The 14,199-nt window shown below is 49.0% G+C and overlaps 1 protein-coding gene across 3 annotated transcripts; it reads right to left on the reverse strand.

Moving 5' to 3' along the window:
* Positions 1-3,355: 3,355 nt before the first annotated feature.
* On the reverse strand, positions 3,356-13,674 carry TAB1 (TGF-beta activated kinase 1 (MAP3K7) binding protein 1). Of its 3 annotated transcripts, none has more exons than XM_054031280.1 (11): positions 13,569-13,674; positions 12,220-12,356; positions 11,861-12,014; positions 9,465-9,551; positions 9,077-9,215; positions 8,450-8,563; positions 6,333-6,444; positions 6,064-6,208; positions 5,465-5,687; positions 4,961-5,117; positions 3,356-4,180 (listed from the first exon to the last, which is right to left on the reverse strand). In XM_054031280.1, exons 1-11 carry the CDS (start codon positions 13,599-13,601, stop codon positions 3,973-3,975), a joined length of 1,509 nt encoding a protein of 502 aa, XP_053887255.1. In that variant the 5' UTR covers positions 13,602-13,674; the 3' UTR covers positions 3,356-3,972. The 3 variants fall into 3 exon arrangements, with proteins under 3 accessions (XP_053887255.1, XP_053887246.1, XP_053887261.1); XM_054031271.1 differs by lacking the exon at positions 13,569-13,674 and adding an exon at positions 12,943-13,105; XM_054031286.1 differs by lacking the exons at positions 3,356-4,180; positions 13,569-13,674 and adding an exon at positions 12,943-13,109 and having other exon boundaries at positions 4,967-5,117; positions 5,526-5,687.
* Positions 13,675-14,199: the final 525 nt, after the last annotated feature.

The following is a 14,199-nucleotide window of genomic DNA, read 5'->3' on the forward strand; positions in this document are numbered from 1 at the left end:
TCATTAATGGTGGTTTGGAACCTTGATGGCTCCCATCAACCAGGACAATTGACTGTGGATGGCTCTGTTGGCAGGCAAGCCTTCCTGTGAGGCAGGCTGGGAGAAATGAAGGCTTGGGGTCTTACAGTGACATGTGATCATGTCACCTGAACTGGAATCCATCTTTAACTAGTGCTTTTCCATTCAGAAGGGGAGGAGGGTGGGGACCCAGAGGGACAAAGGATTCCTGCCTTATGCAAAATATATATAAATGGGTGGAACAGAACAAAGTGAGGAGCCATCATGAAAAATCCCCTAGCTACCACCTGAGCTGGAACAAGAGCTGTACCGGGGAAAGAATTGTGCCCAGGCCTGGAAGGTGTCCAGTCTGAGGAAAAAACTTACTGAAGCATCTCTAAGGGTGAGATTATCTGTATTCAATTTGATTAGACATAGATTTGTGTGTTTTGTTTTATTTTGCTTGGTAACTTACTTTGTTCTGTCTGTTACTACTTGGAACCACTTAAGTCCTACTTTCTGTATTTAATAAAATCACTTTTTTCTTACTCTGGGTTAATTAATATGTGTTAATATCTGGGTGGGCAAACAGCTGTGCATCTCTCTCTATCAGTGTTATAGAGGGCGAACAATTTAGGAGTTTACCCTGTATAAGCTCTATACAGGGTAAAACGGATTTATTTGGGTTTAGACCTCATTGGGAGTTGGGCATCTGAGTGTTAAAGGCAGGAACACGTCTGTTAGCTGCTTTCAGGTAAACCTACAGCTGTTAGGGGACATGATTTGGACCTGGGTCTGGGTTTGCAGCAGGCTAGCGAGTCTGGCTCAAACCAGGCAGGGTACTGAAGTCCTAGGTTGATGGGGCAGGAAAGCAGGGGCAAAAGTAGTCTTGGCACATCAGGTGGCAGCTCCCAAGGGGGGTTCTGTGATCCAACCCATCACAGGCTTATACTGCTCTCCTGTCTTAAAAGGGATCCCCTCTCTCAACCCAACATATGCCATTTCCGTGTCAGGTTTGAATGGATTTGACAAGGGGCCCCTCTCCAGCATGGGCAGATATACCCAGCACCCCTAACCTTCCGAGAAGTCCAAAAGGGCAGATAATTGAACTTTTCTATGATATTTTGGAAAGAAAAATTAGCAGCCAGTACCCACACAGCAAGTATGAATCAAAGTTGTGTCATGCAAAGCCAACATCATCTGTATTTGGCACATATAGAGAGCCACCCACATGTGTGTTCGGGGCATTTCTTTTGTACTTTTCAGATCAAATGCAGCTTTCTATGCTAGTCTGGTCCAGACCACATATTTATGATAAACTCTAATCTTGCACTGCAGCACTCCCTACTCCACCCCCATGTTAGTCTATTCCTGGACTCCGCTTATCTTTAAAAACATACACATTATTAAGTAACGGCATCCTCTTGCTCTTGCCAGCTCTGACTGCCCCACCCCACAGTCCATCCCGCTGTTTATCAGCAGCAGTCTGTTCTGTCTAAATTTGCATTTGTAAGATCTTCAGTGCACAACTGCTAAGATAAAGTCTGCACAATACCTCGCACGCTTTGGGGACTATATACAAATAATAATAAACTTTTAGGCTACCTCTTATGTAGCATTTTGCATCAACACTTTACAAAGCAGGTAGATATCACATCCCTGTTTTACAGATGGGGAAATGGAGGAAAAGAGAGGTGAAGTGACATGGCCACACTGGGAACAGAACTCAGGTCTCCTGAGGGCTAGTCCATTGCTCTATCCACTAGGCCACAGCGTCTCTCATATTGATGATAAGAAGTCTCCTAGGATGCCGACAGGCTCACATGTCCCTTTACTAAGAGACCAGCATCAAGATTTCATTTTCTAATTTATTGTGCTACAATCTGCCCTCTGTAACTACGGTTCTTTGATTTCTGGAGTCTGCCGGAGGCAGACAGAAGCATGTGTAGGGAAATAAGAGAGCTTTACGAGAGCACTCTGTGGACCAGACCTCCTCTCTGAGGATCTGAAGTTACATTTTAACTTGAAGTCCCAAGCTGTATGACTGGATGGGGAAGGGAATTACGAGTGGGATAAAGCGCCTTTCCCTTTCAGGTTACCAGTTCCTGACAAGCTCAGGCCAGTAATTACCTCCAACGGCTGGTCAGCAGTCCACTAGAAGTGAACTAGAGGTCTTATTTCCTATTGGGCAAGTCTCTGCATTACAGCTAAAACTATTCAAGCTCTGACCTCAGTCACAGCAGGAAGTCCAATAACTGCAGAAGCCAAGGAGACTAAAATCCCTGCGCTCTTGCTTAAGAAGGGCCCTTCCCAAAAAGGTCCAAGAGACACATGCAGGGAGAAGCTGGCCTGCTACTGACTGTCTCACCTGTTCTGAAGGTTTCAGTCTCTCGGGCTGTCATCCCAACACCTTCCTTTTGTAGGGATATTAAAGAAGGTACTAACAGTGATTCCCCCAAGTGACAGTGACCCCCTCATAATTTGGCCCCCATACTTTAAAATCCAACAGTTTCACCAAGTACAAAAATCTCTTGGGTCTTCTGTTAAAACTTGTAAGCTACTGTCTGTAGAAACCATTGATTATATCTATCCTGTGAAAGATATTTTACTACTATGTAAAACTTACAAACAAGTTAACTGACTTTGTTCTTGAAGTAATTGATACAATGTAAACAAACACTATAAGCTGTTAAGTGACTTTCACTTCATTCAATGGCTCCTAGGACAGACCCCCACCCTCTGTGATTAAAGGGCCGGGAGTCTCAAATGAATTAGCACACACTCTGAAAGTGGTGGAGACAGTAAATTAAAATATGGTTAAGGGATGGAATGTATGCTGATGAATGCTTGATATACATGGATGGTTAGGGAGGTGCCAGCCTAGAAAAGGAGTATCCATCGGCCGAAGAATGTGTCAAGTGGATGACCAGAAACCCCCGGAGGGTAAACTGGGACCCACCCCATCACCTGGAAGGATGAGAAACACAAACTTTGGACAGTGTGGAGCCACCAGGAATGTGCCACTTTGGACAGGAATGTGCCATCTGCTGATTGAGTCAGCAACAGCAGGATGAAACAGCTCCCATAGAATAACATAGGAACTAATTCCTATAAGAATGGACTCTAAAGACTGATGACTTTGAGTCTCTGGTTCTGCTGCCAGCCTCCAGGAGCATCAGGTGCACCTGACACAGACTCGGCTCCATCCTCATGACCAAGATACCTGGCCAGTAACTTGGCATGAGCAACTTCTAGGCTGGTAACTATAACACCTATACAGAACTTGAATGAATCTCTCTCTCTCTCACTCTCTCTCTATATATGTATGTGTGTGTGTAGAAGAAATAAGTAGTCAAACAACGTTGTTTACTTTTATCTTTTGCTTTATCAGTATATTTACAATAAATGTGGCATCTTTGCCTTATCCCTCTTAATAAGATCCTGCTGGTTTTTATTCTATTGGTATAACACTTTCACCTGCACTAAAATTCACTCTAAAGAAAACACAGCAAGCCACGCAGGTGACAGTAGCTATAAGTTATTTATTCTGCAAAGCAGAGGTGTCTTCTATGGAGTTAAACACCGGTATCACAGGGCAGGGTGTACAACGTACAATGACTGCGTATTCATACATACAATGTACAGCCACTGTACGGACATCTGCTCTTGCCCGCGCCAGAACGGAGCCCTCCCTGCTGATTTGGTCCATAAAACTGGTGGTGAGGGATAAGTTTGTGACCCCTTCCCATATTTATGGGGTTTCCCAGAGAAGGTGGTGAAATGCAAAGGCCACACACACGTTGATGAGACAGTTGCACCAGCACCCAAGCCCAGGGTTCATCACAGCCTGGATCCAGGTTACAACTCATGACAGAACCTGGTCACCACCTGGAGTTATTTCATTCTCACCTCAGTCTTCATTTGCTCCTCTGGGCGAGCTTCTGGTGGTTGCAAGGCACCCCTCTTCTCCCTACATCAGGACACTGTCAATATTCCCTGTTCACCATGGTCCATGTTCCAAAGCCGGTAGAACTCTGCAAAGTCCACGTAAGGCTCAACACGTCCATCCTCATCTGGCTGGAGTGAGTGGGAGGGGCGGGAGCGGAAAAGGCCTCCATCTGAGCTCGAGCTGCTGCTCTGGGTATGGGTGTTTGTGGACTGGAGAGTCACTGTTGGGCTCTGACTGCAGAAAAGGGCAGGGAGAGAACACAGACATGTTCATTTTAATCTGTCCATGCCTAGTGCATATCAAATGCCAATGCCTCTTAACCGTATCAAATTACCCTCCCCACGGCTCACACACACACATAGCTGCAGTCCCTCACTCCTCCAGGAACATTATAGAGACATGTTCAGATCCACTCTGATATTCACAGGTGATAAGAGAGCTGCCTCATCATGACAGGCCTGACGCATGGAACATCTGAGGGGTGGAGGACAGAGTAAGAGAAAACTGAGGGGGAAAATCAGACTTCCTTCCTTGCCCCTACAGCAGAGTCTGACAACAAGAAGCGCTTTTCACCGTGTGAACTGCAACGCAGATGTGGCAGCTCCACTCTTCCTGGAACAACTGGAAGGTGGGAACCAAAAAGTTACTGGCACAGCAGGAGGTGTACACCCCACTCTATGGCAAAGGTGGCGCTGAAATCAAAGCCAACCATGATCTTGCATGGTGGAGAAATGCCCCTTACAAAAATATGACGTAAATTCAATTCTTCTTTTCTTTTCTCCTGCGTGCAATCCACCAGCCAGGCGACCCACACAGCCACAGCCTCTCCATGGGCCAGCCGGATGACCTGAGGCCCTTGATGGAGTGGGCAAGCCCAGGCTCCCCTACCACTGCCCAGGTGCTGACTACTAGACCACCCAGTCCACCAAGGATCCTATTTATTCCACCACCCAAATCGCACCGACCGAGAAGCAGGGAGGGACAATTGGTACTGAAACAGCACACGACATTTACTTAGTGAGCGTGGGTGTGGCTTCATCCAGGGTGGAGCTGCTGTGGGCACCGTTGACCATCTGGCCTTGGGAAGGCATGACAAGGGACAGAGTTACGCTGGTCTTGCTTGTGCTCTGGGCACTGGAGTATGGCACAGAGACAGGATAGATACGGCCTCCTGAGAAGGGGGGAAAAAGGAACATAACAGCTTTCACGAGACATGGGAGAGTGCATGGAAACCCCAGAGTCTGTAGTTCCCCACAACTGCCAGAGGGATGTCCTGGCCTACCGAGATCCCATATGTCCCCAGTTGCTCTCTCCAGTGCCCTCCAGTCTCTGAATCACACTGTGCAAGGACACCTTGGACACCTGGTACTGCAGTCACAATTCCCTTAAGGTAGAGGGGAACAAAATCTCCACTGAAGGCTTCTTCCCCTGGCATCAATCAGGTCAGTGTTGGCAGGACAGAGGGGTACTAATCTCCACTCCACCCACCCTCTTTTTCCTGTTCTCCCCCTCCCATACCTTGTGTCGGGGTCAGCATGGGCTGGCTCATCTCGCCCAGCGGGTACCCAAAGTTCCTCACCAGCAGCGTCATGTCTTCATGCCAGGGGCAGAACTTGGATCGTTCCCCACCACTGGCAAAAGTGTCACAGTGGATCCGCTTAACCCGGTCCACCACAGCCTGCGCCACTGCATCCAGCGATGTTTGCTTAGCAAACTCTGTGGCAATCATGGCTGCGATCTCCTGACCATTGAGAGAGAAAAGGACTTTAAGAGAGGATTCTGGGGGAACTCTGACCCAGCCATCCAGCATAAAAGGTTCTTATGGTAACTACCCAGTCAGATAGTTGGAGAGGCCTGAATGTCCCACCTTGAATTGACCTTTGTGGTCTGGAACCATCCCATTGCCCCAATGGACTGCTCCATTTCAAGAGAGGGAAAGCAGCCGGGAAAAACCACTCTGCCAGAACAGCTCACTCACCCCACTGCAGACTGGGATGATGCACCCAACCATGCTGGCGCTAACAGGACATCAGTGCAAGGCAGCTTGCGTGAGTGGAGCTGGTACCAATGGGATGATTTAACACCTTTGGGAATGCCTTCAGCCAGGAAGATCTCACCTGATTGGCCTGCCCGGGCCCGTGAGCCGCCTCCAGAGCTTTGTACAGCCCTTCTGACATGAGTACCAGGAAGCCAGTCACCCCATCCAATGGCTGCCCTCCATGGATTTCAGGCTCTGATATGATGGGCTTAGATTTCGCAGCACTGAATGGAGAAAGCTGATTTAGTATTTAATAGAGTGACGCAGGCAGGTGGAAGGGGGAACCTGCGTTCAGAAGAAAGCAGGGCTGGGGAGAGAGCAAGACCACAAAGTTGAACTTTTTCTAACCTAAGCAGTTCAATATCAGTGTAGCCATATTTGACCTTGTAATCCCCAATGCGCCGGGTGCTCTCTTGCCCACAGATAGTTCCAACTTGCTTTATTTTCCCTGCATCCAAACCTGACAAATAAAGAAAAAAAGTTAATTGATTCTTTGATATACTTGCTGAAGTTCCTGCACTTGTATCCTGAGGAAGGAGAAAGGAAACACCCATAGTTAAAGATACCACAAAGGTAAACTAAGGGACATGAAGAGACATCAGGAAACCCCCAGGAACTCAACAGGGAAGGGAGGAAGAGTAGCTCATCCTGTCCCAGTTTTTGCAGGAGACAGCTTTCCCCCATCAGTTGCTCCAGGAACTTGAGAGACGAGCAAGAGAGCACATGTACACGTACACACACACATTCAGTGAATTGGACAGTTGGCCCTGAGACAAAAAGCCCACATCCCGTTCCAAAGCCACTACTAGCTGCAGTGCTGGGTGTACAGGATTTCCAGGAACACAGTGGAACTTTATGACAAGGTTGCCTGTAGACCCTGCAAAAGGAGAGAGAAGGGAGTCTTATGTGAAATAAGATGCAAGGGTCTCTGTCCAGCTGCCTCTCCATGTGCGACTGCCACCCCAGCCCCCAACCTCTGTATGACGGCTTCAGCCCCACTGCACCATCTTTGTAAGCCATGAGTTGAGTGAGTGAGAACAAGCAAATTCAATGCCTCTTACAGATTAGGTACCTACATTAGCATCAGCTGCTCCCGAGAAAAGGGTAAAAAACCCACTGATCAGAGCAGCAAGCGGGCAATTAGTTATATGGAAAAAAAAGTTAGAAGGAATAGGAATATAAACCCTTATGCTTCAGGACATAAACCAATCACTAACTAGCAGTGGTTAGGAAGGAACTTCACATCTGGGCAGGTTAGTTGTCCATTCTGGGGGTTCTAGCATCTTCCATTGACTCATCAGGTCGTGACTACTATTAGAGACAGAATTCTGGACTAGGCAGGCCTCGAGAGTCTGATCTGCACGGGAATTCCCACGTTCCTAATTATGACGGGACAACAGGCCCAAAGAATTTTGGAAAAAATTAGTTCTAGAGGGTGACTATCACCCCCCCCCAAGGTGAACGCAGGAGTCCAGGTCAGACTCCCATCTGATTCCAATCACATTCACTACATGGACGGTCCAACATCTACTCCCAATAGCAAGGCACAGCCCTGAAATCTGCTGCAGGCTGAGACTGACTCAGTCATTTAGTGTGGTTCACTTGCTGACTCCTGGCATGGATGATTCTTGCGATTGACAGACCAGTACAAAGAGGCTCCTGGTCTGCCAACAAGTCAGTGTATATGCTCCAGCCTTTACATATGCCTGTCAGTCTCAAGTGTTGCATAAAGGCTGCTAGGAGTTAGAGATCGATTCCTAGTAAAACTAGAAGGCACAACCAAAATGCAGCTTAACCAAGTAAGGGAGAGCATCAGGAACAATGTTAAACTTCTGATACATCCACCTCTAGTGTCAGTGGGCTGTAACTGCAGATAGAATCAAGTAGGATACACTGGCTGGCTAAGGGATTGGGTGTGCAAGCAGCAGAGTGCATAGCATGGAGCCCTGGGGAAAAGGAGCCTTATGTGACTGTGTAGTCCATAAGCCTGAGGCTACCACTGGTTTTTGGGGGTGTTTGGCTGCATATATCACCACCCAGAATGCCCCCCCAGCTCATAGCTACTTCCCAGGTGCTTCTGGAGAACAAGATGTAAGGTGCTGGACTGACAGCCCTTGAGACAAAATCCTCTCTATCCCCACAACAGGTACAGCACAGGCGGCAGCAGCAGTGCAAGCTCCAATTCCATAGTATTCCTCATGAATGTATGTAACCTAGCCCTGACGGGACCTACTCTGGCGTGAGAAGGGAATTCAGTCACCATGGCTCATTCATTCCTTGGCCTCTCTGCTTGACTGACAGTAAAAGGCCAAAATAGTGCCAAACGAGAAGGGGGTTTTGTGAGGCAGACACCAGTACGAATTGGAACTGGACCGAGCTCTGACCGCTCTTTCATCATCCCGGAGGGCTGCCTATCTCTGGATCCACTGAGCACAGCTCCCCTCTTTCTGGGACTCATCACTTACCCAACTGGGAGAAGCGGAAGAGCTCATCCTCATTCTCCGTGGTGTGGTCCACGTTCAGCTGTGTCACCTGCAACCCGTCCACCGTAGACTTGCACAGCAGTGCGCGGTTTGTACCTGTGGTGGGAGCAGCATGTGAGGACCTGGTGACTATAAAGAGAGGGTGGAGAGGTGGAAGAGAGGGAGAAAATCCGAAGGGATGATAGGAGGAAAGGGGAACAAGGGAGGAAAAGAGGGAAGGGAATGAAGAACACACAAACCTTCACAGCAGTCTCCTACAAATAGCTCCTCAATAGCATACAAAACAATCTGGACCAACCCCTAATCCAGTGCCTGCAAACATAGACGGTTCCTTTCTTCCCTAGGGAACTGCACTACTATACAGAAGCCCCTTTCCCATGTGTCTCTGGTCACAAACATTAGATCAGCCAACCTTTGGAGAGGCGCAGACCCAGCAACCAGCTTCTGGACCATTTTGATTTCACTGCCATCCCCAATTAACTCGAGTGCATTTCTCACAATGTAAGAAGCAATCCAATTGTTCCCCAAGCTCAGGTTCTCCTCACTCTGCCAGAGCTGCAGCCACCCTCAGAAATATCAAGATCGAGCAGGTGCAGAAGAGGAACACACCTACATTGGCGATGTAGAGCTTGTTGTTGAGTATGACAGCCACAACAGCCATAGCTCCTCCAGAGATCTCCCGCTCTAAGGCCTTCAGTCTCTCCACGATCTTCTGGTACTGAGCAGGCAGCTGGTGGGGGGGTACTCCCTAGAACACAGGATAAGGGGAGAGCTTAAACTTATACAACCCATGGCATCGAAATCACAACCGGACACTGTAAGCTCTTCAGGGCAGGGACCATCTTTAATCTTGTGTCTTGTGCAGAGTTTGAGAACCCCTGAGTTACAGCCTCCCATGGGCCAGACTGAGGCCAGTGAGCTAGAGGCAAGAGGCTTCAAATCCCATCCAGCAATTTGGAGGGGGCAGGGATGCATCGCTTCACTAAAGTCAGATTACCTCTGGCAGCTGGGACTGAAGGCTGGCCTTCTCTGCCAAAGCATCATCAATGGACTCCAGAAAACTTCTTTCTGCCACGTCAAAAGCCTGGGAGGGGACAGGAAATATTAATAGGAGACAAGTTAACAGCAGCTGTTTGCAAACACAGCAATCTCATATCTGCTTACCTTCCATCCTAACAAAAACTTAAACTACCCAACAACTTTACAAACTGATGTATAGACTTGTATATACACAGGGATCACTACACCCACCAGTGAAGTGCAACCACTTTGAAGTGGAATGGTGAAACTGGGTAACAGCACGTAGGAATATTATGCAACAGTTAAGGGCAGGAAATGAAAAATTAAACTCACAAGGAGACCAGAGAAATCTACTGCTGCTTTAGGAAATGGTTTCACAATCCCATCTCCCCACATCCTAAATGTTTTCACTTCACTCACTATCATAAAAAAAAAAGGTCAATTGTGACCCGATACTCAACACAATTAATATTAACAAGCAGAGGGAAGGAACACAAGCCAAAATATGGAAAGAAAAGGTTAAAGAATAGTTAGATAAATTAAATGTATTCAAGTTGGCAGGGCCTGATTACATTCATCCTTGGGTACTTAAGGAACTAGCTACGCAATCTCAGAAGCATTAGCAATTATTTTCAAGAACTCCCAGAGGAGGGATGAAGTCCCAGAGTACTGGAGAACAGTAAACATAGTACGTATCTTTAAAAAGGGGAATGAAGAGGACCCAGGGAATTATAGACCAGGCATCCTAATTTCAATACCTGGAGAGATACTGGAACAAATGACTAAATAATCAATTTGTAAGCACCTAGAGGATAAAAGGGTTATAAAGAATAGCCAGCATGGATTTGTCAAGAACAAATCATCCCAGTCCAACCTAATTTCCTTCTTTGACAGAATTACTGGCATAGTGGAAGCAGTAGACGTGAGTGATATATCTTGATTTTAGTAAGGCTTTTGACACAGCCCCACATGACATTCTCATAAGAAAACTAAGAAAAATGCAGCCTAGATGAAAACACTATAAGGTGGGTGCCCAACTGGTTGAAAAACTGTACTCAAAAGAGTAGTTATCAATTGTTTGCTATCAAACTGGGATAATGTATCTAGCAGTGTCCCAAAGGGGTCAGTCCTGGGTCTGGTACTAGTCAATATATTAATTAATGATTTGGATAATGGAGTGGAGAGTATGCTTGTAAAATATGTGGATGACACCGGGCTGGGAGGGATTGAAAGCACACTGGAGGACAAGATTAGAATTCAAAAAGACCTTGACAAATTAGAGAACTAGTCTGAAATCAACAAGATGAAATTAAATAAAGACAAATGCAAAGTACTTCACTTAGGAAGGAAAAATCAAATGCACAACCACAAAATGGGTACTAATTGGCTAGGGGGTAACACAGCTGAAAAGGGCCTGGGCTATAGTGGATCACAAACTGAATATGAGCCAACAATGTGATGCAGTTGCAAAAAAGCTAATATCATTCTGAGGTGTATTAACAGGAGTGTTGTATGTAAGACATGAGAGGTAACTGTCCTGCTCTACTCGACATTCTTGAGGCCTCAGCTGGAGTACTGGGTCCAATTCTGGGCACCACATTTTAAGAAAGATGAGGATGAATTGGAGAGAGTCCAGAGAGCAACAAAAGTGATAAAAGGTTTAGAAAACTTGACCTATGAGGAACGATTAACTACTTTAGTCTTGAAAAAAGAAGACTGAGGCAGGGACCTGATGACAGTCTTCAAATATAATAAGGGCTGTTACAAAAAGGATGGTGATCAATTGATCTCCATGTCAGCAGAAGATAGGACAAGAAGTAATGGGACTTAATCAGCATCAATGAAGATTTAGATTAGATATTAGGAAAAACTTTCTAACTAAAAGGGTAGTTAAATTCTGGAATCGACTTCCAAGAGAAGTTGTGGAATTTGCACTGTTGGAGGTTTTTAAGAAACAAGATAGACAAACAACTGTCAGGGGTGGTCTAGGTTTATTTGGTCCAGTTTCAGAGCAAGGGGCTGGATTTGATGATCGTTTGAGGTTCCTTCCATCTCTGTAGTCACCTCTTTCTCCTTATAATCCCCTTCTCAAGCTGACCTGTTCCTATGTCCAAGAAAGACTGAATGCAGCTTCCTGCAGAGTTGTTAACACTGCACTAAAGGAAGTAGAGTGACAGAGGAAGGCTAGGCAAAAGTGAAATGAATACTGCTGTTCCACATTCTCAAGCCAAGTGCGCTCCCAGCTCCTGCCAGATGTCCACAATCTTCTCCCCGCCCTTTAAGAGCCAGGACATTGTTTACCCAGAGGCAAAAAGGGGAGTGGGATGTTGATGCGGGGGAGGCATGGGGTCTCCACAGCCAGAATTCCATTACCTGCAGCAGGACCCGGCGCACATCAGCATCACTGTGATCTGCACTTAGCTGGCCCAGCAACAGCTCCGCGGAGAGCCTCTGGCCCACGAAGTTGGTGACCCGGTTGCCATCGTAGCCATTGAAGACCCCATAGAGGTAGTAGTTGTTCTCACTCCTGCCAGAGAGGGTCAGGGTGGAGGGGTTAAGGGCGGGTGTGAGGCACAACGACAGGGACGGATAGCACCACTGTGAGCCTCTCCTAACAAGTCTTGTACGCTCTAATTCTGCCCCATTTCTGACCCCTACTGTAAAAAGCCACACACCACTTCTGTCCTGCCTCTCCATCTGTGAGCTTCTATCTCCACCTGCAGCCCACTTACCTGAATTTCAGCCAATTATCCTCCCATGGGTGGCTTTCTGTCCCCTTACCATCTGCACTGTAGGAACGGTTTGGAGCTGAGCCCACCCCAGACAGCTGGCAGAGGGGCAAGTCATCTGTCCAGCTTGGCTGCTGCTCCTGGGGAATAAAAACAGGAAAGAGCCCATGTAGAATCCCAACTGGTTCAGAACTAGGGACACTGGGTTCTGCACAGGATGGAGCACCATCCACTACTTCATCACAGTCCTGAATGCAGCAACCCACCCAGTGACCTCTTATTCCTTGCTGCCCCAGTGAAATCACTTACCACCACTCTCCCCCTCTGAGGCTGAGCCGCCTGCAGCACTAACTGCACCTCCAGCCCTTGCTAACAAGGAAACAGAACTGGAATGCACACTCTCGCAGAGCATTAACTGCCCCGCATGAACCCTGCTGTAATCTTTCATGCTTCTTAGGGAAGGAGTACAGGGGAATTTGGGGAACAGATTGATCAGGTTTTGTGGTGCACACATCCAACTGCAGCCAGCAAAGGAACATGAAACAATCTACTGTTGTGAAGGTAAATAGTGAGGAATTCTTGGGGGCATAATCACTCCACTCTGCACACAGCCAACTTTTCCCCCAGAAAACATTTCCTCCAGACAGCTCCACAGTCACTTCTCAAAATCATCCCTTCAAAACACAGCACACACCTGTCCCCTCCCAAATCAGCTTTCCCACATACCTGCCTCCTATGGACATCTGCTTCCCTGAAGAGAAAGACACTGCGTCTAGGTGCGCACACACCACACATCCCTGAGCATGCAGGCACCCCCCCACTCGCTCCACTCATATGCTGGGAGGGGTCTCACACCCCTCCCTATGACCTTCACACAGTCATCCAGCGGAGAGTATAACCCCCTTCACCCACCCCCTCCCTGTGCCCCTCAGACACCCAACAGCCACCCCCCTCCTCCACTCCTTCCCTTGTGCTCTCTCCACACACACCCCCAGCGGGGAGGGGGGTAGTCCCCACCCCCCTGCTTGTGCCCCCCATAGACACTCCCACCCCCCAGCCCTGCCTGTGCCCCACATAACCCCCCAGCCCCTGCCTGTGTCCCCCATAACCTCCCAATCCCAGCCTGTACCCCCCATAGACACTCCCACCCCCCAGCCCCTGCCTGTGCCCCCCATAACCCCCCAACCCCAGCCTGTACCCCCATAGACACTCCTACCCCTCACCCCCTGCCTGTACCCCCATAGACACTCCTACCCCTCACCCCCTGCCTGTGGCCCCCTTAGACACCCCCTCAGCAGAGGAGTCACCTCCTCCCCACACAGCGCCGCGGGGGGAGGGGGGCTCTCACTCACACTCTGCAGCAGGCTCCTCCTTTGCGCCGCCATCTTGCAGCAGCAGCGACACGCCGGTCCCAGCCCCGCCGAGCGCGGCGGCGCCGAGAGCTGCGCCCGGGCTGGGCCGGCGGGTTTGGGGAGCGCGCAGCGCCGCCTGGCGGGCAGCGGGAGCGCCGCAGCGGCCGCGCTGGGATGGGGGCGGCTGCCGGGTGCTGGTGGGTTATTCCCTGCCCCTGCGGCCCCGGGGCACCCACCCGCCTGGGCTGTCCCGCCGTGCGCGGAGGGGACCCCCAGACCCCGTGGCGGGGAGGGTCAGGATGGGGATTAGGGTCCCCAATTTTCTAATCTCACAAAATGGAACACCGTAGCCCCGCCCCTTCCACGAGGCCCCGCCCCCTACTCACTACTTCCCCCTCCCTGGCTGGGGGAGGGGACGGTATGTTGAGGCAGGGGATTGGGGCACAGGAGGGTTTATGGGCTGGCTGGGGCTGAGGGGTTTAGGGTGCAGGAGGGGTTCTGGGTTTGGGGGTCTCAGGGCTATGGTGGGGGGGGGGGGGTTGGGGGTTCAGGCACAGGCTTATGTCTGGCAGCTCCCAATCAGCGGCGCAGCAGGGGGGCTAAGACAGGCTTCCTACCTGTCCTGGCTCCG

Source organism: Malaclemys terrapin, chromosome 1 (genome assembly GCF_027887155.1).
Source record: "Malaclemys terrapin pileata isolate rMalTer1 chromosome 1, rMalTer1.hap1, whole genome shotgun sequence".
Taxonomy (NCBI): Eukaryota; Metazoa; Chordata; order Testudines; family Emydidae; genus Malaclemys; species Malaclemys terrapin.